The sequence below is a fragment of the Mauremys reevesii genome, linkage group 7 (assembly GCF_016161935.1).
Source record: "Mauremys reevesii isolate NIE-2019 linkage group 7, ASM1616193v1, whole genome shotgun sequence".
NCBI lineage: Eukaryota > Metazoa > Chordata > Testudines > Geoemydidae > Mauremys > Mauremys reevesii.
The window spans coordinates 18,064,597-18,086,305 of record NC_052629.1 but is presented as its reverse complement, the minus strand read 5'-3'; the positions used below and the strand labels follow the sequence as shown (position 1 = coordinate 18,086,305).

General features: G+C 42.0%; 1 protein-coding gene across 10 annotated transcripts in view; it reads left to right on the top strand.

Annotated features, from left to right (window-relative positions):
• Positions 1-8,142: 8,142 nt before the first annotated feature.
• Positions 8,143-21,709, top strand: part of FGFR2 (fibroblast growth factor receptor 2) — a 105,903-nt gene continuing 92,336 nt past the window's right edge. For 7 of the 10 annotated variants that reach the window (XM_039480771.1, XM_039480770.1, XM_039480772.1 and 4 more), the window contains exons 1-2: positions 8,640-8,732; positions 8,886-9,145. In XM_039480771.1, the coding sequence (XP_039336705.1) occupies positions 9,100-9,145 (46 nt within the window). In that variant the 5' untranslated portion in view covers positions 8,640-8,732; positions 8,886-9,099. Of the gene's footprint in view, positions 8,232-8,639; positions 8,733-8,885; positions 9,146-17,715; positions 18,164-20,646; positions 20,754-21,709 lie in introns of those variants that run through there. The other 3 variants (XM_039480768.1, XM_039480767.1, XM_039480769.1) reach the window with 3 other exon arrangements.

The following is a 21,709-nucleotide window of genomic DNA, read 5'->3' as shown; positions in this document are numbered from 1 at the left end:
TCTGTTGACCTGGCTACCACCTCGTGGGAGGAGTTCTCCCATTGCTGTTGTTAATCCACCTCTCTGTTGCTGTAGTGCGTGTCTACACCGAAGTGTTGCAGCGGCACAGCTGCAGCTCTGCCACTTTTAGCGGTTGAAGTGTAGACATACCCTAATACTAACCTACCTCACAAGGATGTTGGATGATGTAATGGAAGAAGAAAAGTACTCCAGAAGTGCTAAGTGCTATAGTTATATTATTCTGTAGACATCACAGTGTAGAGGGTGAGCAGTGAGTATTTTGGAAAGCAATGACTGGGATATAGAGTCATGGTAGATAACCAGCTGAACATGAGCTGCAATTGTGATGTGGTAACTAAGAGAGCTAATGCAGTTCTGGGATGTATAAGCAGGGGACTATCAATCAGAAGTAGAGAGGAGATATTTCTTCTTTATATAGTCTTAGTGAGACCACTACTGGAATACTCTGTCCAACTCTGGTGTCCACATTTTAAAAGGGTATTGACAAATTGGAAAGGATTCAGAAAAGAGCTACGAGGATGATTTGGCGTCTGCAAGCCTACCTTACAATGAGAACTAAAGAAGCTCAGTATGTTTAACTTATCTGAGACAAAGTTGATTTGATCATGGTCTATGAGTCTACACAGGGAAGAGATTTCTGATTATAATGGGATCTTTAATCAAGCAGACTGAGGCATAACAAGATCCAAAGGCCAAAGCTAGACAAGTACAAACCAAACATGCCAAACCCATGAAAAAACGTAGACATTGGGCTTGTTTTTGGCTTAATTGGCTTATGAGTTGCTTGTTGGCTAGTTTTTGGCTTGTAGCTTGTTCCTTCTTTGGCTTGTTGCTGCTTTTTTTTTTTTTTTTGATCGGCTCTCGGCAAGCAGGGGTAAGGGTGGGGGGAGAGAGTCAGGGGTGCACAGCCGGGGGGGATCTAGTCACATAGAGTGTTGGAGTTCTTAGGGACTGGCTTGTTTTGGCCTTGTTCTGAAATGAGATTAGCTTGATTTTTGGCTTATTATGAAAGTCAGGCTGCTTATTTACTGCGTGAAAGTTGGCAACTGTGGTACAGACTAAAAATAAGGTGCACATTTTTAACACTAAGGTTAATTAACCAGTGGGACAATTTTCCTAGCCATGTTGTGGATTCTCCATTGCTTGAAGTGTTTAAATTGAGACTAGGTGTCTTTCTAAAAGATCTCTCCTACCTCACCCAGAAGTTATGGGATGAATGCAGTAGTTAATGCATCCGAAGAAGTGGGCATTCACTCACGAAAGCTCATGCTGCAAAACGTCTGTTAGTCTATAAGGTGCCACAGGATTCTTTGCTGCTTTTACAGATCCAGACTAACACGGCTACCCCTCTGGTAGTTAATGTGAAAATCTATGGCTCGGATTATGCTGGAGGACGCACTACATGATCAAAATGGCCCTTCTAACTTCAATGGTTTAGATAATGGCATAGAGAGTACACTTATATCATCCACAAACTTTATCAAGCTGGGAGGGATTGTGAGTGCTTTGGAGGATAGGATTAAAATTCAAAATGATCTGGACAAACTGGAGAAATGATCTGAAGTAAATAGGATGAAATTCAATAAGGACAAATGCAAAGTGCTCCACTTTGGGAAGGAACAATAAATTGCACACGTACAAAATGGGAAATGACTTCCTAGGAAGGAGTACTGCAGAAAGGGAACTGGGGGTCATAGTGGATCACAAGTTAAATATGAATGAACAGTGTAACACTGTTGCAAAAAAAGAGCAAATATCATTCTGGGATGTATTAGCAGGAGTAATGTAAGCAAGACACGAGAAGAAATTCTTCCGCTCTACTCCACGCTGATTAGGCCTCAACTGGAGTATTGTGTCCAGTTCTTGGCATCACATTTCAGCAAAGATGTGGCCAAATTGGAGAAAGTCCAGATAAGAGCAACAAAAATGATTAAAGGTCTAGAAAACAAGACCTATGAGAGAAGATTGAAAAAACTGGGTTTGTTTAGTCTGGAGAAGAGAAGACTGAGAGGGGACATAACAGTTTTCAAGTACATAAAAGGTTGTTACAAGGAGGAGGGAGAAATATTGTTCTCCTTAACCTCTGATGATAGGACAAGAAGGAATGGACTTAAATTGTAGGAAGGCAGTTCAGGTTGGACCTTAGGAAAAACTTCCTACCATCAGGGTGGTTAAGCATTGCAATAAATTACCTAGGGAGGTTGTCCATCTCCATCATTGGAATCTCCATCACTGGAGCAGGTTGGACAAACACCTGTCAGGGATGGTCTAGATAATACTTAGTCCTCCCATGAGTGCAGGGGACTGGACTATGAAAATCGATGGAATAGTATGTTTTAGATGTTATACTGAAATACCATCTACCATAGTGGTTTGATTATTTTGGGGGGGGGGTCTAATTAAATCCCCCTACATGTAGAAAATGTGTAAATCAGTGTTTAGGGTGAAAAATAAAATAAACTTTTCAAATTATCTGTGGTGATCTTCCTTCCCTACCCATTTCCCCCAACAAACTTGCTGTGAAATTAAATTGCCTCAATTTAGAAGGCATTAAATACAAGCTTTTCTAAAGTTTTTTGCAATCCTTTGGTTCCATCTTTTACATGTCAGGTTGGGTGTCTTTATGGTATCATGCCAGGTGGTAGTTTGCCAGGGAATACCATAGACGAAATTGTATAGTGTAATATACTCCAAAACTTTATTCTACTCACTTTCTGCTCACTTAAAATAGTATTTGCAGTCACAGAAAGTGGAGTTTTATTATGAAAATGACAAAAATTGTCTGTGTTTAAGTATTTGAAGAAAGCAAATGATTTAATGATTGCTACTGCGGGTTCTTTAGGGGGCAAGTGTTTTATTTTCCCAACTGTCTATGTAGTGCCATGTCATATACAATTCTTTTAAAGGCCAGATCTTGGCCTTCACCATGGCTGCTATAATGTATGCTTCACTGGCCTGTACAGGTTTCCCTTAGCATGAGGGAATTCTCCAGGTGGCACAGGAGCTTCTCCACTGCTTACCACCTCATTCTCCAGCAATCACTAGCTACCAGAATGGCTTTCTGGAGGTGCAAACAGCTTAAGGATTGGTTAAGGTAGCTCTGAGCAGGATTGAAAATGTCTAGAAGTATCATTCTGTAGATCGTTGACTGAAAATCGTGACTTGTTCATTATAGAAATCTAGCTATTATACTAACCTTTGATATAATCACTGTTACTGCTGTTGGTTTCCCTCTTCTAGTGGTGACTACCACCTTGATGAGCCTTGGTCTATATTTTTGGTTTTCCTATAGGAAACCCCCCAAAAAAGAAAATGCTATTTAAAATGGGTCACTTTTCTCTGTTATTAATGACAGCAGTGAGTGAATGTATACATGAGCTGTGAATTGTCACACTTAATTGGGTTGTAAATGAATGATCCATGTTTTAATACTCTGGCAGATAAGAAATTGCTTTCTGGAAATCTATATGGTGGTTCTTGCATTTCCCAGGATGCAGATTCTTAAGTTTATTTCTTCTCCCAACTGGTACTGAGTAATCCTTAAACACTTTTCCCCTCTAACTAGACTAGTCAGACTTACTCTTGCTATGCTTAAAACATATTATTGAACATATTATAGGGGACATTGCTATTTGCTAACTGTAAATGTCAAACAAGTATTTTGTCTTAAGTATTTCGACTTAAACTTGGGGGGGAGGGAGAAAAGGGAGGGATCAATTTGTTCAAGTCAAAAGCAAGTTCTCACAGATAATGAACTAGCACACTGGTAGTGAATATATGAAAATGAGTCGCTGACTTAGAATCAGGCTTAAAGCCAAGGTCTTAGAAGGTTATCTAATCCAATGCTGGATTGTTCCTCACTGCATAGAGAAGAACCTCAGAAATGCACCCTGTATTATGAAGTCATGAGCCAAACCCCACTGAAGAAGTCAACAGACTTCAAAAACTGACAAAGTTTGAAATAAATTAAAATTTTCTACCAAAAAAAAATCATTTTGGGAAAGAAAGGCCATTTTCTGCTGAAAAATGTTTGAGGGAATTTTTTTTCTCCAGCTCTACCTCTACCTCCCAAAGGAATGAGTTGCACAGGTGTGAGAGAAGAATTTACCTTGAAGTATCTTTCTTGAGGATGTGCAAGCCAGAAAGGCTTGACTCTGATCACAGGTCGATGTTCAGAGTTGGCAACTGGAACAAGGCATCTTTCTATTTTGTCAACAAAGCACATTTGATATGGAAGCCCATGATGGCGTTGTTAGAGTGTGATCTCAGGAAAGAGCTACATATTGAGCAGGGAGGATAGCTATTGGAGCAGATGGGCACTGAGGAACATGAGGAATCTCAAAATGTACATTTAGGAATGTACAGCTTTTTTGTTTTGCTAGAGCAGATATTATATTTGTCTTAGACAAGTATAGGCCATTTTCAAAATTGCTTTTTGCTAACTTGCTTCACTGAGTATACCCAGTAAATTATTTAATAAAACAAGCCTTTATTTTGTTGTTCTTATACCCACTGTCCCTCCTCCATTTTTCAAGCTTGTACTCACTGCAAAATGAGTTTGCAAAGTGAGCAGTCTCTTCCATTTCTGCTGACAAACAGTACAACAATTCTTGAGCACTGCAGTTTCCTCATTACTTTTTTTTGTAGGTCAGCACTGTAACTTTTTACATATAAAAAAATGACAGTCCAATGTAATATATTGATAGCTGACTTTGCCTTACAAACATAAATCTTCCCTTGCAGGGACAATACCGACTTGAATGGTTTGAAATTGACTAATTAAAAAACAAAACAAACAAACAACCTTTCTTGGAGTGCTCTATAAATAGTGGTATATCCTGATTTTTTGTTAAATGATATTCTTTTAAATATTTTTTCCTGATCCCTTCTTAATGTTTATGGGGGGCGGGACGGTTTCAGCAGGGGAAGAACTAACTAAAGTCTGGATCCTGCAAAGAAAAAAACACAGGAATAACCTTTGTCACATGCTTAAATATTGGTAGGACTAGACCTTTAGCTCACTGGAGAATCTGTGCAGGTGTAGGTACACTACAGAGTACAACAGGGCAACCCTCACATAGTACAGTCCTTGAAGGGTCCCAGAGCTCAGGCTCCAGCCTGAGCCTGAACTCTACATAGCAATTTTCCAGCCTGAGCCCCATTAGCCTGAGTCAGCTGACCTCGGTCAGCCACAGGTCTTTTATCCCTGTGTAGACATACCCTGAGTGCCTCAGTTCCCCACCTGTACAATGGAGTGAAGGTAACAGCACTTCCCAACCTAACAGGGAGAGTTTTAAAGATTGTTGATTGCTCTGATACTTCAGTGATGGGGCACTATACATACCGTATCTAGAGATAATTGAATTCTAACTATCCCTCTTCGAACACATACATGACTGGCATTATTTACTGCACAACCAGGCCCTTCAGATCTGTGGGTGAACCAAAGTCAAATGTTACAATTTGAACCGCAGTTAATTATACTTGACGACCTTGGACCGTCTTGGGCCCCAAAAAGGCAAGTGCGTCTATTTAATCTAATCTAAACCACCAGCACCTTCCCTCCCCCCTCTCTGCCCCGCTGCTACCCATGCCTAAACATGCTGTACATTACTCTTCTGCAGAAATTAATTTCAGATTGTTTTAACCTCCCTGGGACTTCAAAGGGATTTCTATCTGTGTTCACTCCAGCAAGCAGGGTGTGTCCTCGGCAAACTTCATGTGACAGCAGAGCATAGGTAGGTGGGAATTTGTCAGGGGGCCGCAGGTGCCTCACCGTTCTGTCTGAATTCTGAGACATCGTACAGCTAGTGAGATCTCCAGAATATTGTTGCAAAAGCCTGCAAATGAAGGGCAAGATTCTGGAGCTTTTGCTTGTATTTTGCCTTTTTAATTCTTGAGTATTAAGACATTACTCAGTGTCAGCAACAGTAGCATAATCTGGACCCAAATCTTTAAAATAGGGGTTCTCAAGGTTTTTCATTGCATGGACCACATCTTAATATATCGTGTCTTGTGGACCTGCCTCCACTCCCACTCATGAGCATCACAGAGAGGAGCAGCTCTTATTGCCTCACTCACATTGGGGCACCTTGTGTACCTCATTTAATAGGGGAGCATGGGAATTTAGCTGTAGAAAGAAGGTGAGATTATCTGGGTTGCCAGCACAACCCAGTGGAGTTCTGGAGTGTTTGGGTCTCAGAATTACTCCCAGAATTTCTGATGTTCCAGTGCATTCCCTTTTATAACCCCAGCACTGGCGAAGATACAGCAATGGCTTACATGGAAAAAGGACACTAGGAAAGTACTGAATGGATTTGCAGCTGTCTTTAAATGCAATTTAGCAGCTAGAAACAAGGAGAGGCAGCACCATGTGGCCAGCCAGTTCTCCACAGAGCATCAGCAAGCACTTTGCCAGCCAGTTCACAGGCTATAGTCTGAGAATGGATGATTTGGGGGGGACCCTCTGCAGACACCCTCACAACAGAGAGCCTCCCTCCACTCGGACCCTCTCCGTCCCCACTGAAGATGTCAGAGGGCATGTCTGCACTAGAAACGTAAGTTGGCCCATGTCCAGGCTACCCCCTACAGGAGCTCTTCCACTGACTTAAGAGGAGTAGTGTGGGGGGCTGAAACCTGGGCTCTGAGCTCCACACACAACTCCCCACCAGGAGCCTGGCTGCCCCCCAGACTCTCAGCTCCCTGCTGCCGGGAGCCCAGCTGTCCCCCTGTGCTGTCGACTCCCTGCTCCCCGCCGCAGCCAGGCTCCCGGCTGTGAGCTCTATACCTGGAGTCTGGGAGCCTCCGAGCAGCCTCCAGACTGCACCTGCTCAGCTTCCCACTCCCAGCTCTGAGCTGGGCTGTGCCTGCCTGGCTCCCCGCTCCTCACAGGGAGCCGACTGGCTGCATCGAGGCGCTCACTCACCGCAGGGAGCCTGGTGGCTGCACTGAGGCTCCCTGATGGGAGCCCAGGAGCTGCCTGGACTCTGGACGCGGAGCATTCTGCCAGGAGCCAGCTGCAGCAGGGAGTCAGGAGCCTCTGGGCAGCAGCTCGGCTGGGAGCAGCTGGGCTGGGAGCCAGGAATGGGAAGCTAGGGGGCTGCCAGGGTCTGAGTGGGGAGGAGGGCAGGCACAGCCCGGCTGGGAATGGGGAGCCAAGGGGTAGCCGGGCTTTAGCTGGAGTCCCCCACCTGCCCCAGTGACAGCCTGGCTTTCTTGTCAATTTGACAGCATCAGCAGGAGCAAGGCTGTAGTGTGTACATGGACATAAACCAGTAGACATTAGCTGCCTTATGTCGATCTAAATCTGTAGTGTAGACCAGCCAGAGTTTCTTTCCCGGGGCAAATCACCTAGCCTCTTTGTGCTTCAGTTCCCAATCTGTAAAATGGGCATAATAATGCTTCCCTACCTCACAGGGATCCTATTGGGTTCCAAGTCATACCTCACAAGTGTGTTGGGAAGATAAATATGTTGCTTTCCCCCTTCTACCCTCAAGTCTCCATGTCACAGCCACTATGCTGCAGAGAGTGTCCCTATTTACTGGAAATCAGAGGTGCTTTTTAACAAGCTGGAAGGAGATCTGTCACAGTTTAAAAAAAAAAAAAGAGAGAGAGAGAAAATGTGACCTCAATCCATTCTTTTGAAAAGGGGACTTTGTATAGATTTAAGACTACTCTTGTTGCATTCTTGAAGTTACTGAAGTCACTTTATTTTGAAGTTGGAACTCGAAGCATTTTAGGCTAATTTTAAGATTTGCTGCACTTAACTCTTCCATCCCAACTAAATTTGTAAAAATTAGTGTCAGTGTTAGAAACCTTAATCTGCTTTTTCTCTAGACATCTCTTAATCCAAAAATGAGACAGTTAGTCACAATTGTTCTTCAGGAACTGAAATGTCTGGGGGGAGAGGGAGAAGCAAAATTTTTTAATCTGCTGAAAAGCTTGTGGCTTGTGACACTGAAGTTGAGTTCTAGGGGGAGGATTCAGTCAAGCAGCACTCCTTGTGTTTATTTGTAAAATGTTTGAGTGAATGTGTGTCTCTGGATGTTTAGAGATTGGCAGCACTGGAAAATTAAGTTTATTTATTCACAAGATATGTATCATACAAACAGCTGCAAATGGCTTCCCCTCACCACTCTGCTAATGTGTACAACTTTGACCTCAAGGGACCACCCTATCTGTGGCTAAGAGGTAGTGGAGTCTCTTTGCAGGTTTGTTTACTGGTTTATATTGAGAAGACAGTACCAGTTATAATGACTTTTTGTGCTGACTGCTGTCTAGCAAGAATCATATTGCTATGCTTATTAGTTCTATAAAGCAACAGGGGAAGTAAGTACCTGTAGCCATGCAGTAGTAAGAAGCTTCCTAAGAATGACTGACTGAGACCAGATGCTCAGCTGCTGTGAATTGGTGAACAAATCAGTGGAGCAATGTTGATTTACACCAGCTGAGGATCTGGCCATCAGGCTTTTCTGCAGCACCTGTCACAGTAATAAGTAAGCAGTAGTAGGAAATCTGGTCATGTGCTACACTGAATAAAACATAGTGGGAGCTACCATTCAATGTACTGAAAAGATTCCTCAATGAATGAATTAGCAATGGTGTTACTTGTGACTGGACACCTGGATTTTGGAAGAGATCTACAAATGTTTTCCTTTGGCAGTTTTGTTCCCATCCCAACCCCACTTCTCTTAAAGGAGGATCTCAGACAGGTAGTGGATCTGTCAGTTTTTTAGATGTGAAAGATCATGGGGATTTTTCTCTGCAATTATCTCTGTTTTTCTTGGTACCCAAGAAATGGAGAAGTTTTTTTGCCTACATTCTAGATATAAAATATCAGTGGGCCCTATTTTCTCGTACTCCAGTAAAACCTGTCAGAGAACTCAAAAGAGATGGAAGTCACAGCAAGATTTTCCTTTGGGAATTTTCCCTAATTGCTTCATCGGGAAGATGAGGTTTGCCCCGTTCCCTCGCTTCCCCTGCAGAACAAGCTGCTGGGCTGGCCTGACTCCAAATCCAATGGATCCCCCAGAAGGCCCTCAGGAGACCTGAATTATTGTTGCAGAAGCCCATGTTCCAATGCAAGATGCTGGCTTGATTACTGCTTTGATGCAAGCACCTACAGGTGTGTCCTTTTGTTATTCATTACCATTCACCCCAGCCCACCTGCTCCTTCCCAGACTGCCCACTTTTTCTGTGACCCATGCTCAGACCAGCACATAGCCCCCTGCTTGGGAAGTGTGTGGTTGCTGAGACTCCTTCCTGCCTGGGGGTGAGGAGTTCCATGTGTTGAGGGTCCTCTCTCTGTGTGGATTTTGGACCCTGTGTTACTATTTTTCCTGTTTCAGAATAGTAAAGAATAATAGGGAACCTGTCCTGTCCTGGAGTTGAAGGAAGTATTTTTCCATTTTACAATGAATCCTCTAGCAGACATTTTATCTGATCCTTGATGTGAAGGGTCAAATACTGTCCCTTGTAGCCTCCAAACAAGAGGAGCCAAACCTGTCATTCCTTCCTGCCAACCCCTCCTTCTCTCCCACCCTGAGAATCTCACTTCTGAGATCTCAAGGCAATTTGTACACAATGACAGCTAAATTGCAAAGCAAAGGGACACCACCACCACAGTGACTGACATCGGGGCTTTATGTCTATGTAAATACAATTTCTAAGTGCAAATAAATTGGTTGTTGCTGACTGGTGCTTGCAGTTACTATTCTCTATTTGATTTGGGGACATAGGCTAGGATAGTGTCACTTCTTACCAGTAAATTATATTTTTCCTCCAGAGGCTTAGAATCACCAATACAGCTACCCTGCTTTAATCTGTATTTTATTCTACAATTTGCCCCCTCCCCCTTAGTTTTCTCTTCTGTTGTATAGAGAGTTTGTCTTTCTGGAGATTGCAGCAGTTTTTGATGAAGAGGTGTCAGCTTCTCTGTTCTCCAGAATTTAATTGGTAATGGGTTTCTGCATACTGAATGGGTGGGAGAGCTGATTTTTCAGGGAATAGCTTGCTGCATGTAAGGCTTCAGGGAATATAATTTACCGGCCCTTTTCCTTGCTTCAGTTCCTACTCCTGTATAAATGCTTAGTTAGGCCATCATGTTTTGACCCTCTGTGCACCGTGAAGAACTCTTATTAGCTGAAATAGTCTCTGCAGTCCAAAGTTTGTTATTTCTCTCTGCTTCTCTAGTTCTTGACTTAACATCTGTTTATTTTTATGGATCTCTAGTCCTTCACTTTCCTGGATGGCTAAAAACACAAATTAACCACTCTATTTTTTTTGTTTCCCTTATTTAGATTTAATTGGAATAAATATCCCATTAAATATTGGCAGGATCATTTAAAACATTTACTTATTTTCTTCAGTAGATTTACTGTCTGTCTGTGGGCTAGCAGTTGGATGGGCTCTTCAGACTACTGGTCTGCAGCATAAAATATTTTGAGAAGCATAGAGTGGGGAGCTGGGATGTTGGGAGGGGAGCTGGTTCATGAGATGATTTCCCTCTTACACAGTGGTCCAATGACTGAAACAACTGGAGAACTCTTGACACACGATACTGCTGAACTCCCAATTGAGTGCCATGCTGGCAAGTTACCAAGAGTCTGAGGGTTGTCCTTGGATCTAGTCTGAGAAGCACTCTGTGTCGAGTGTCTAATTTGTCCAGGCCCACCTTACATGTCTCAGCATGTGCTTCTTCATCTTAATTAGATTGATGTTATCTGTTGACAACTCTTGGTGTGATCTGTGATTGATGGCTGAAGACAAAATACTCAATGGGAAAGAGAGGAGCGCAAGTTGGGATAATCCATTGCTATGTTCCACAACTTCATGCTAAAGTTGGCACTGACTGGATCCTTCTGACAACCTTCTGTTAGAGGATTCCAATCAGAATTCCTTAGGGTTCCCACATAGTCTTAATAGCTTTCCCAAAGTCAACAGCTTGTGTGCTACTTACTGTTGCTCTTAGCATTGATGATTATTTCAGATCTAATGATCGCCAGGTCTGAGGCTTGCCACCTGAATCCTTCCCAGGCATAGGATGGAAGGCATGGGCACACACAAGGGTCTGCCATCCCTGTCTATCATGCTTTTTGCTGGAATGCATACCTTGATCTGTTTCTGTAACTTTACTTTCTAAGAGGATAGGTAGTTGGCTGATCGCTGACCCCCTCTGATCTGGAGGACGAGCGGGCCACTTGCATTTGGTTCCTACTCTTTGACCTGGCCAGCCTGGGTGGCACTTCCAGCAGTTAAAACTCCCACCAGTATAGCTCTCAGGGTCATTAGAACATATTAGCCTTCCTGCCATGACAAAGTGCAGCCCTTAGGGAAGGAAAAGCTTGCCATATTGAACTGAATTTATAAAATTCCCTTAATTGAGGATTAAGCCCAAAGTACACTCTGACAGCCCTGCCCTTGTTAATCTAGTGTTGCGCACTGTGGTCATCAGATAACTACATACTTGCAGTGTTGGATGTAGAATCTTTGGCTCCAAAAACACAGGCCTGAACTTGGTGAGCTAAAAAAGAAACGTTTGTATCTCAAAGGAATGTCTATGCGAGCCAGTCTGAAATATTCCTTCCACTAGAGGGCGGTGTTACACACCTACCAACATCCATACCTTTTACTACAGAAGCAGTGGTAAAAGAATCCTGCCCTTCCTGCAGCAACACATACATACACCTCTAATTTTTTTTTTTTTTTGCGTAACTGTCATTCCAATGAATATCTAATTACATTCCCCTGAAATCAAGCTTCTAGCCTGCTTACTTGTATCTACTATGTGAAACATTTCCTGGTCTATTTTATTTTGCAGTCATGGAATCTGTTGAACTATTCGTCTGTCTATCGGGCCCTCATAGCCAGAGTTTTAGCACCTAGTGCTTCTCAGACTAGATCCAACTGTTATTAAATTTTAACCTCCCAGAATCACTGAATGTGCCATTATTATTCATTAAAAGATTGAGAAGATGGTTAGGTCCTAAAGTTACCTGCTGTTTCATAAGTGGTCTCCTCAGGGTATTGCATCAGTAACAGAATATTTATTGTTGTTTACACTGAGTTTTGGTGCAACTTTAAAATATAAACCACAATGACTTTGTAGTCAGTACTGAAGGAAAGTAGTGCATGTGCCCTATGAGAGGAGACTGTGTATAATTGTTTACACAAGATTCCATAATAAAGTGAGGATTTTCTTTTATTGAATATTTGTACTATGGGTAGTGCTTAGAAGCTCCATTGTGCTCAGTAGTGTATAAACACATAGTAAAAGTTGAAGTGTTTACAATCTAAACAGACTAGACAGACAAAGGATGGGAGAAAAGAAGGCTCTATTCTCTATTATCCCCATTAGCCAGGTGAGGACCTGAGTCACAGAGAGATTCAAGCCATGTCTAAAGCAGCACCGCTACAGTAGCGCCATAGTGTAGACGCTTCCTACATTGATGGAAGGGGGTTTTCCATTGATGTAGGTAATCCACCTATTTCAAGAGGCAGTAGCTAGGTCGATGGACGAATTCTTCCACTGACCTAGCTGTGTCTATGCTCAGGGCACAACATTTTTCACAGCCCTGAGCAACATAGGTAGGTCAAGCTAATTTTTAATTCTAGACTAGGCCTAAGTCCAAGGTCGCACAAGACACCTGAGACCTCTAGTTCCTTAATGTAGATCTAGACTTCAGCAACGGAAGGGGCTTTTCCATAAGAGTAGGCAAGCCACATTCCCAAATGACAGTAGCTAGATTAATGGAAGCATACTTTCATCAGCCTAGTGGTGTCTATACCAGGAGTTAGGCTGGCGTAGCTATGGCACTTTCATACCCAGGAGCACAGCTATATTGACCTAAATTTTTAGTGTAAATCACTACACCCTTCTTCCTCTTTAAATTTGTCATGCAACAAAGTTATACAAATAATTTTTTAAAATAATTCTGGAATCCTTTAGGTAAAATAAATATACAATATTCAGCAGTTGTCAAGGAAGGTTACATGATTTACAATCTAAAGAATGTATAGCCAGACAGCATCTAGCACAATGGAGCTCTGATCCTTGGCTGAGGTCAGTTGGCATTATAGTGAATGCAGATAAGAGATGATCATTTGTTTTTGTCCAAACTGTCTTAATGCATTAGCTAAAATAATTGTATTTCTCTTAGTAGACTCTGCTGTGGCATAATGAAAATGGGGTAGACCAAAAATTGAAAGGTATAAGCAATTACATTGCCACAAACCATGGTTTAAAGAAAAAAGGGTCTTACTGTTGCTGGATGCTTAGTATAGCTTTATCTTCTTGTGGATGGCAAGCTGGAAAACTCTGACTATGCTCTTGGCATAACCTGCTGTTGCACAATAATTTGATACCCAGTCCATTTCATGCTTTGATGTGTAATGACTGGTTCTACTGGCATTAAAATAAAGAAATTCTTACCACAGTTTTTCAGCTGTGCAGCATCTTTATTGATGTTGCAGTCTAATAATTTAAGCCTTATGATGGGCGCTCTCATTTAAAGAACAGCTTTAATAATAATCATTTATATCATTTGAAGTGACTTCCATCCCAAAGTATCTTAGAAAATGTATATAGCAATCACTTCACTTACCATTGGAAAAAGAAGGTTGAAGAATGCTGAGGCCACGATGTTAAAAAATGTATGCCTGAGGTTGGGTTCTTAAATCCAAACTTAGGCATCTAATGAAGCTGCTATATTTGCAAAGGTGCTGAGCACCAAAAATGTCCATTGATGTCAGTGGAAGGTGCAACTCCCACTGAAGTTGATGGAAGCTGTAGGTGCTTTGAAAAACAGGCATATTATTTAGGTGCTTAAATATGGATTTCGAAGCCTAATTTTAGGTTATATTTAAAACAAATCTTGGCCCAAATGTCTCATAGTGCACAGCATTATTAGACAACATTTTAAGACAAGACGTGAACAATTTACCCAAAGTGGGAGAAATGGTACGTGGGCAGATTGTAATAACTGGAGGTGGCCCAGGATGCTCACGTAACTGGAACTAACATTCCTACTCATTTGAAAAATGCCACAGGAACTTTTAGGATTAAAGTGGTCCATTTTTAGGTCCTAAGGGCTGTAGTTAGACCACATTTGATGACAGATAGCTTGTAGAGTGTAACTGCATTACATTTCACAGTTAGGGTGAGATTTTCAAAGGGCCTGAGGGAGTTAGGAGCCCAATTCACATTAGTCTTCAATGGAAGTTGGGCACCCAACTGCCTTTTGGCCTTTGAATGTGAAGGTGTATGGAACCTGAGTTTTGGCTCATCCTGTTATGAAGGGTAGAAACCAGGACCAGGTACAAGTTTAAGTTCAGATCCTAGTTTCCCCAAAGTCTGAGTGGTGTTCAGATCTAGAGCTTGGACTGAACTCATCTCTAATTACAGTTGTGCTTTCATCTGGAATTTGAGTCTGAATGTTAATTATATCAGTGTCTATTTATGGAGTGGAGAAACAGGGAGGCCGGATGACTGAAGTGACAAAGATTTCAGACCACTGAAAGATTCAATTTAACTTTCTCCTCCTCCCTCCTTTCTCTCTCTCCCCCACTCTGCAACTTCCTTCAGTCCATATGCTAGGAGACAGTACAGTTCATGCTTTTGAAACTTATGGTGGAAAGAAGTATTGATGTCCTCATTTTCCTCCTTCCCTATTGAGGTATCATTACCAGGATGTAAGAGCTTTTGAAAAACCGGGTGACTACTCAAGACACTTTCTAAAGGGGGAAGAAAATAGAACTCGGCAGGGGGTAGAAAGATTCTGAATGTGTGCCTCTTCTGACTTTTCTTTTGCTGGAAACCTGGAGCTGTTGTTCCTATTTCAGCTCAAACTGTCTTTTAGTTGTTGATGGCTTTACTGCCCTTGCTCCTGAACCTCAACAGATTGGGGCTTATTTACCTATTCACACTCCACTGAGGAACCTCGTTAATATGCTTATTAGCCACATCATTCTCCTGCCACAGGGTTGACAAAAAAGATTCCAGCCACTTTGAGAGAGAGAGAGAGAGAGAGAGGGGTGTGTGTGTGGGGGGGGAGAATTGTAAGGAGATTATGCTTCCATTCAGCAGCCTAACTGGTGTGAAAGGCTCCCTGGGCTCACTGAAATCACTTGAAGCCTAAATATGATGACAGAATTAATTTTTTTTTTTAATTTTAAACATGCTTTTGCTTTGCTCAGGTTGAAAAGTTTTGCTATTGTGGGCCAGCTTGCAAATTGACTCATTTAAGAGAATAGGGTGCTGTTGATAGATAGCTGCCGTCTTTTCATCCCTCCCAAAAATAAATTCTGAGAACTGTTTCCAGGCATAAAAACAGATGTCCTTATCTGTCATTTTCAGTGGAATGCTTCCTTTTCGTTCTTTCAGAATATGCAAAGGTATTGATGAATGGCGAAACTGCCTTTTCCTGTGTTGCCCAATAATTTATGTGAGAATGCGTTGAGTGTTTTCAATGGGCAATGGACATGCTTGGAGCTGGAGAAATTGGATCTTGACTGTGACATCTCGGCTTCTCAATTAGATCATTCCAATGTCCATTACTTTAGGGAGAAAATTAAGAATTCCAATCAATTACAAACTTGTCCCCATCCCTTCCATAGCTTGTCTTAATCATAGAATCATAGAATCATAGAATTCAAGATCAGAAGGGACCATTATGATCATCTAGTCTGACCTCCTGCAAGATGCAGGCCACATAAGCACCCACCACCCCACAAGTGAGCCCTGCCCCATGCGCCCCCATGCTTCGAAGGAAAAAACCCCCAGGGCCATAGCCAATCTTCTCCCGGAAAATCCTTCCAAATCCCTTGAATGATGGTGACAAGGTAAAAATACTTCCTGGGAGACATGTACATATAGTTGTGAACATCTGAAAATGAGTTTCTGATGTCCCAAAGTATGTGAACAGAGAGATACTGTGTTGTGTGTTCACAGTCTTCAAAGAGCCCATTTGTCAACATTGCATGCAGATTAGAAAATGTGCAGTAGCGCTGTGCTTAAATAAGCTCATATTAAATTGATCAACACTCTAATTTAATTTGAAGCAACTATTGCATATTGATCTTGTTGTCAAGCTGATTCCACAGAACAAGCATTACATAGAATCCATCTGAATAACTTTTTTGCTATTAGTCTTTATTTTAGTAGCAGTTTAAGATGTTTGAATTATGCATTGTTGTTAAATCTGTGTGTCCAGGCAAATAACTTCTGCTGAACTATTTGATCAGACTCTTCTTTTTAGAAATCAGGAGTGCATTTCTTAAACGGGCACGGTCAGTGAAAACCCGATGCTAATGTTATGTTTCATACAAGGCTTTGCAAAACCTAAGGTTGATTATTTATTTATTTTATTGTGGTAGCTCCCAAAGGCCCCAGTCAGGATTTCGGGGCCTATTATGTGAGAGGCTATACACACACACAGGTAGGTGCAGTTCCTGTCCCCAAAACTTTCTCAATATAAAGTTTTCCATTTATTTTCCGAATTCTTTTTTTGTTTGAATTTAAACGTTCCTCTGCAGTGTTAGCAACCCAGACTTTTCACACTGTGCCAGTGCATGACAGCCAGAAAGTGAAAGTGACAAAAAGTAGGACTGAAATTAATGAGTCTGTTTTCCTTGGCCAGACTGAGAGTGAATGAAGTTCATAAACAAACAGCACCAATGGTGGAAAAATAGGGTTTTTTTTTTTTTACAATTTTCAGTTTTAACCATCGGAAGTGTTCTTGAAAACATAAGTAATGATATTTTTTCAGTGTTGTTTTAATGGGTGATGCTAAAAAGTGCTGAAATTTCAAGGGTTGACTGTCCGATGCAAGCTACCTATTTTACTGCTTATTTAGAATACCCCTCAGAGCTTGAATCCTTGACGTTTAATATGGCTGATTTTGTGCAAGATTGTTTTCCCATGAAAAATTAGGGTCCGAAGTTCAGCAAAACCCTTCAGCACATGCTTAGCTTGAAACAGGTGTCACTGCCCATCGCCTTCAATGAGAGAAGCTGAGCACGTGATAAACTGCGTTGCTGAATCGGGACCTAGCTGGATAATTTTTTTAAAAAATCAGCTTTTACCCATAAGCTTTCACCTGTGTCTTTTTCACTCTCTTCTTCCCAAGTGGATAAAGTCTCCCAGTAATATTATACATTATGATGGATAGTCCCGGTACAATTCACTACTATTTAGAGCTTGATCTAATTGTCAACTTTCTGTGGACTTCACTGGGTCAGGATCAGTCCCTGTATGAAACAATTGGAAGAGGTTAGGTAGTTTTAAAAAATATCCTGATATTTTAAACGCGATCGGTTTCCAGCATGAGCTGGGGGAGGACTCGCCTCGCAGACGGTGAGCAGCAGCACACGAGCCTGTAAGTTTCTTTCAGTGCGGATTTTTAAGGGGGATTTTCTCCCTGCTCATTTATTTGCGCCACTTGGAGGCGTTTTCAGAGAGAATGCTCTAAAAGAGAGAGGGAGGCAGAGAAATCCCCGCTCCGAGTCCCTGTGCATCGAAGGGGGAAGAGTCTGCAGAGTTAAACATTGCCTGGGACGGCTGTGATTGGCAGAGGAAAGTAGAACTGTCCAGGAAATGGCTCGAGTTTCAACGAGGGGGGAGTGACCAGGGGAGGGAGGAAGGGGAGAGAGAGGAGTGTGTAGGGGGAGGAAAAAAGGTTTGTAGACTTGACAAAGCTTTAGAGATTACAACCGGAATTCTGAATGGAGTGGACCTGGACCTAGGACTTTTTTAAAAATCCCAGCTATGCCGTTTTGTTGGATGGAAGTTACTCTTCCCTTTCCCCAAGGCTGGATCTCCTCTCTGAGCCCCTAACTGGAGAAGTGGAGGGAAGAAAAGTTTTGCTGATGATTAAATCGAGGCTTATTTCGTTTTAATCTTTTTTAAAAATCTATATTCTCCCGGCAACTTGCGTGCGAATTGCGCGGCTCAGGCGCGCCTGTCCCACAGCCTGGGTTTGCCACCGAGGGTCCGAGCGCCTGAATGTGGACTAACCAAGGCACGATTGTTTTTCTTTGGAGAAGTTTCCCCCCCAAGGGAGCCTGTCTTCGTCACTTTGATTCATCCTGCGCACACGCCTGCTGCAGGGGGAAAGCAGATCGCTTACGCGGAGCCTTTTCATTCAAGGTAATTGCACCAGCGGTGGGTGGAGGAAGCGCCTTAACGGAGAGGGATTGGGGTCGCAAGGACCCGAAACGCAGCAAGGAAGGACTCCGTGGCTCCGGATCCCTTTCCCATCTCTAGCGCGGCCCCCTCCCCTTTTATTTTTACTTACAAACGGTCCGTGGGCCCCATCCACTCCTGCCTTGCACCCTGTGCAGTCCTGTCCACGCCAGCGCAAACCGCTGCGCCTTTCCCACTGACAATAGCTCTGCGCTGGTGACAAGCCGGGCAGCGGCGAATCTGGCTCTGCCCTAGACTCGCAGGAACGTGGAGTTCTGTGGGTATCTGCAGACCCCCCCCCCCCAGCTTAGGCAGCCTGATCTCAGCCCTGCGGGTTTATTTAATGAGGGGGTGTCTTTTGTTTTGGATTGAGGGAACTGAGGCCAAGCACCTAGAAAAAAAAGTCCAGTGGGGGGACCCCCCCACGCCTAAAGAAGACGCTTGATTTTGAATGTTTGATCATTTTCATACAGTGGCCTTTGGCTATGAGCGCCCGGTAGAGCGTCAGTGAAAATGCGCATCCCTCATGTATCGTTTCTGCTACTACAAGTAAAATAAAAGAGATTACCTCATCCACTCCAAGGCTGCCTTTTTTGTCTTTATTGCATGTGGACTTGGTCATCTTTGCTGTTAATTACAGTGAAGCCTGACAAACGTTAACATTCCCTTATTTTTCCTATCCGGGGTTTATTCCTAGCAATTGAATGCCATTTTTCTAACCCAATTCATAGAAACCCTCTTATTAATATTCAGAGGTTACAACAGGATCTAAATTGGCAGGCCTATCAGTAAATCATTATCATACTGTTAATTAAAGGGGAGCTAATCTTTGGGGGCAAAGGTAGAGTACTTGCTTGCAGTAAAAGTGGGGCTAAGTCTTCCAAACCCCTAACAAGTTAAAGCTTGTGTGGCAGTTTTTTAAACCTATCTGGCTGTAGAAGGCCACAGTATAAAATCAACACATGGAATCTTTTAGCAATAGTTGCAACAATCTGTGTCAATGGAGAGAAGAATTTTGCATGGAGCTTAGTGAAAACGTGGAGCAAAAGTTATTAAAATCAAAAGTATAAGAGGTTCCTCATCTAGCCAGGCATGATTTAGATACTTTTTCGGTTTTTTTTTAAAGCAATACATAATTTCCCCTTCTTAATGAAATATATATTTAAATGTAAAACTGCCCTTTCAAACAGTGCCCTATTATGAGTTTGGTGTGAAACGCTATCAACATTTAAAACCTCATTGTCTCCTTTGTACCAAATCCCTGTAAATCTTCCACTAGCCTTTACTCATTTTCATCTGAAAAGCCTGTTTGAGCTGAATAGACAGCAATCAGTAGCCTCTGTACCTCTCTCCCTCTCTGGAATGTCAATTAAAATGCAGATTTTCCCCCCCCTGATCTCTTGGTGGCAAAACGAGAGAAAAACGGGATAGTCCAGGAAAGTAAATGAAAAGTTCAAACAATGAAGTACCACCGAAACTGCTAGCCCCTTCCCATTAGTCCTCTAGGGTTCATGTTTAATAGCTCTGATACTCAGATCTAGTTAGAGATTGAATTGAGATGAGTCTTATTTCTATATAAGGTATATGACATTAGCTCAATTATACTGTCACTTTTTAACTGCTATACAGCTGATAGTCATATGATTTCTAGGAGAGATCCATACTTGATTCAGATTTTGGTATCCCCTGATGCCTAACTCTTATACAGTGTGCAATGTATTGATTTGGATAACATGCTGTGTACAAATTGCAACCTCTCTGGGGAGTGATAAGCATCATATACACAACAATGGGACGAGATTAAAAAGAGCTCTGGCGATTGAATTTAATTAAAGCCACTGCTGAACAAGTACTCTGTGTGTGTGTAAAGTTGAACTACAGCTTGGAGGAATTTGGTTGTGCTTCCAACCCAGGTTGTTTTCCCATGCTTGTCAGTTTGGCAAAGAAATTTGGGCAGGTATGTGACGAGGTGAAAATTGACTTGATGAGCGGGTGGCAAGGAGGGCGATCAATCATTGGAGGCTGACAGCTCCTCCCCAAAGTGTAGGCTGAGAAGAGAGACAGAGTTCCCTTTCAAGGGGAAAAATAAACACTACGTGTGGCTTTCACTGAGTCTGAGACTCCAGGAGGGATTATGGTATTGTAGTCAGGAAGCCAGAATTGTAGAGGCCAAAAGCATGCTGGGGCTGTGTTCCAAACATTGAGATAGAGGTACATAATTATCCAGAGTAGGAGGTCTTTCCAAATTCCAAAGAATTGTCCACCAGCAACAGTGGCAATTAAAATATGAAAAGAATTTGGTTTCATTTCATTTTTTGGGGGCGGGGAGGACTGCTTTGAAATGGGGGATTCTTGAACTGCTTTAACATTTTTTGGTACCTGACATGTTGCAATGCAAATTGCTTAATGCCTGGATGCAAATCTCTGATTTCAGCTTTGCTGTTAAATTGTAAGAGAGATCTGCTGCATTTTAAACCTGCCTTTGCACCACGGATTAAGAGAGCCTATTCTCTCCTGGCAAATGTTCAGATGCAGAGACCGTGCTAATACTCAGGTGTGAAGGAGTCTTGACAGAAGCCTAGTGTTACTGGACCCAAGAATGTTTATGATGAGAGCAGGAATAATTTATATACTTTAAAACCTTTTCAGGGGTTTAATGTAGCCTAAAAATCTGTAATGATTAAAATGTGACCAGAGTTAAATTATATTCCAGATCTGTTTTAAATACATTTAACATTTTAATGTGATACGTTTTCTTTCTTGCAATGATAGTTTACTTGCCTGTGATTATAGTTTACGTTTCTATATACCCTTTAATCAAGTTCAAAGAAGGCTTTATAGAAATTTAGTAAATTAGCCTCACAACCATCCTAAGTCATTAAGTATTGTACCCATTTTACACATGGGTAAACTCACAAAGAAGTGACTCAAATGGCAGAGTTAGGAAGAGAGCCCAGGTACAGTATTCTGGTTCCTGTGCTCTAATTGCTAGGCAGTCAGAGACAAAAGTTACTTAAGCTGGTAGCAAATTCACTCCTGCTTAGTTAGTACTTATTTAAACATTTTTTTCAGATCCTCTTTACAATCATTCATTGCAGTGATCTAGTGTTTGTTTCATTGAAGGTTTAATGAGAGCTGTTTCAATATACATTATGAAAACTCATGCAATGTTTAAATTTCATTTCACAGAGAATGGATGTGCATGAGATAAGGAGAAAAAAAGCTGTGGCTTGAAACATCATGTGTTAATTAGCAAAAAGTATCCTGCAATTACATTTTAAAAACGTTTAATACATTTCTGCATCTGAAACCTGAGTTACTCTGTGTAGTATCTGAAGGGGCAGAAAATATGATATCAACATTTTCCCCATTTAAGGCAGGATGGTTGGTTTTATGCATTATATAGCTTAAACAGGATATCTGAAGACTGACAGACTCTGAATGAACCCAGTAATACTTATTAAAGGATGAATCCATGTATCAAACTGTTTAAATGCCGAGGAACCAGGG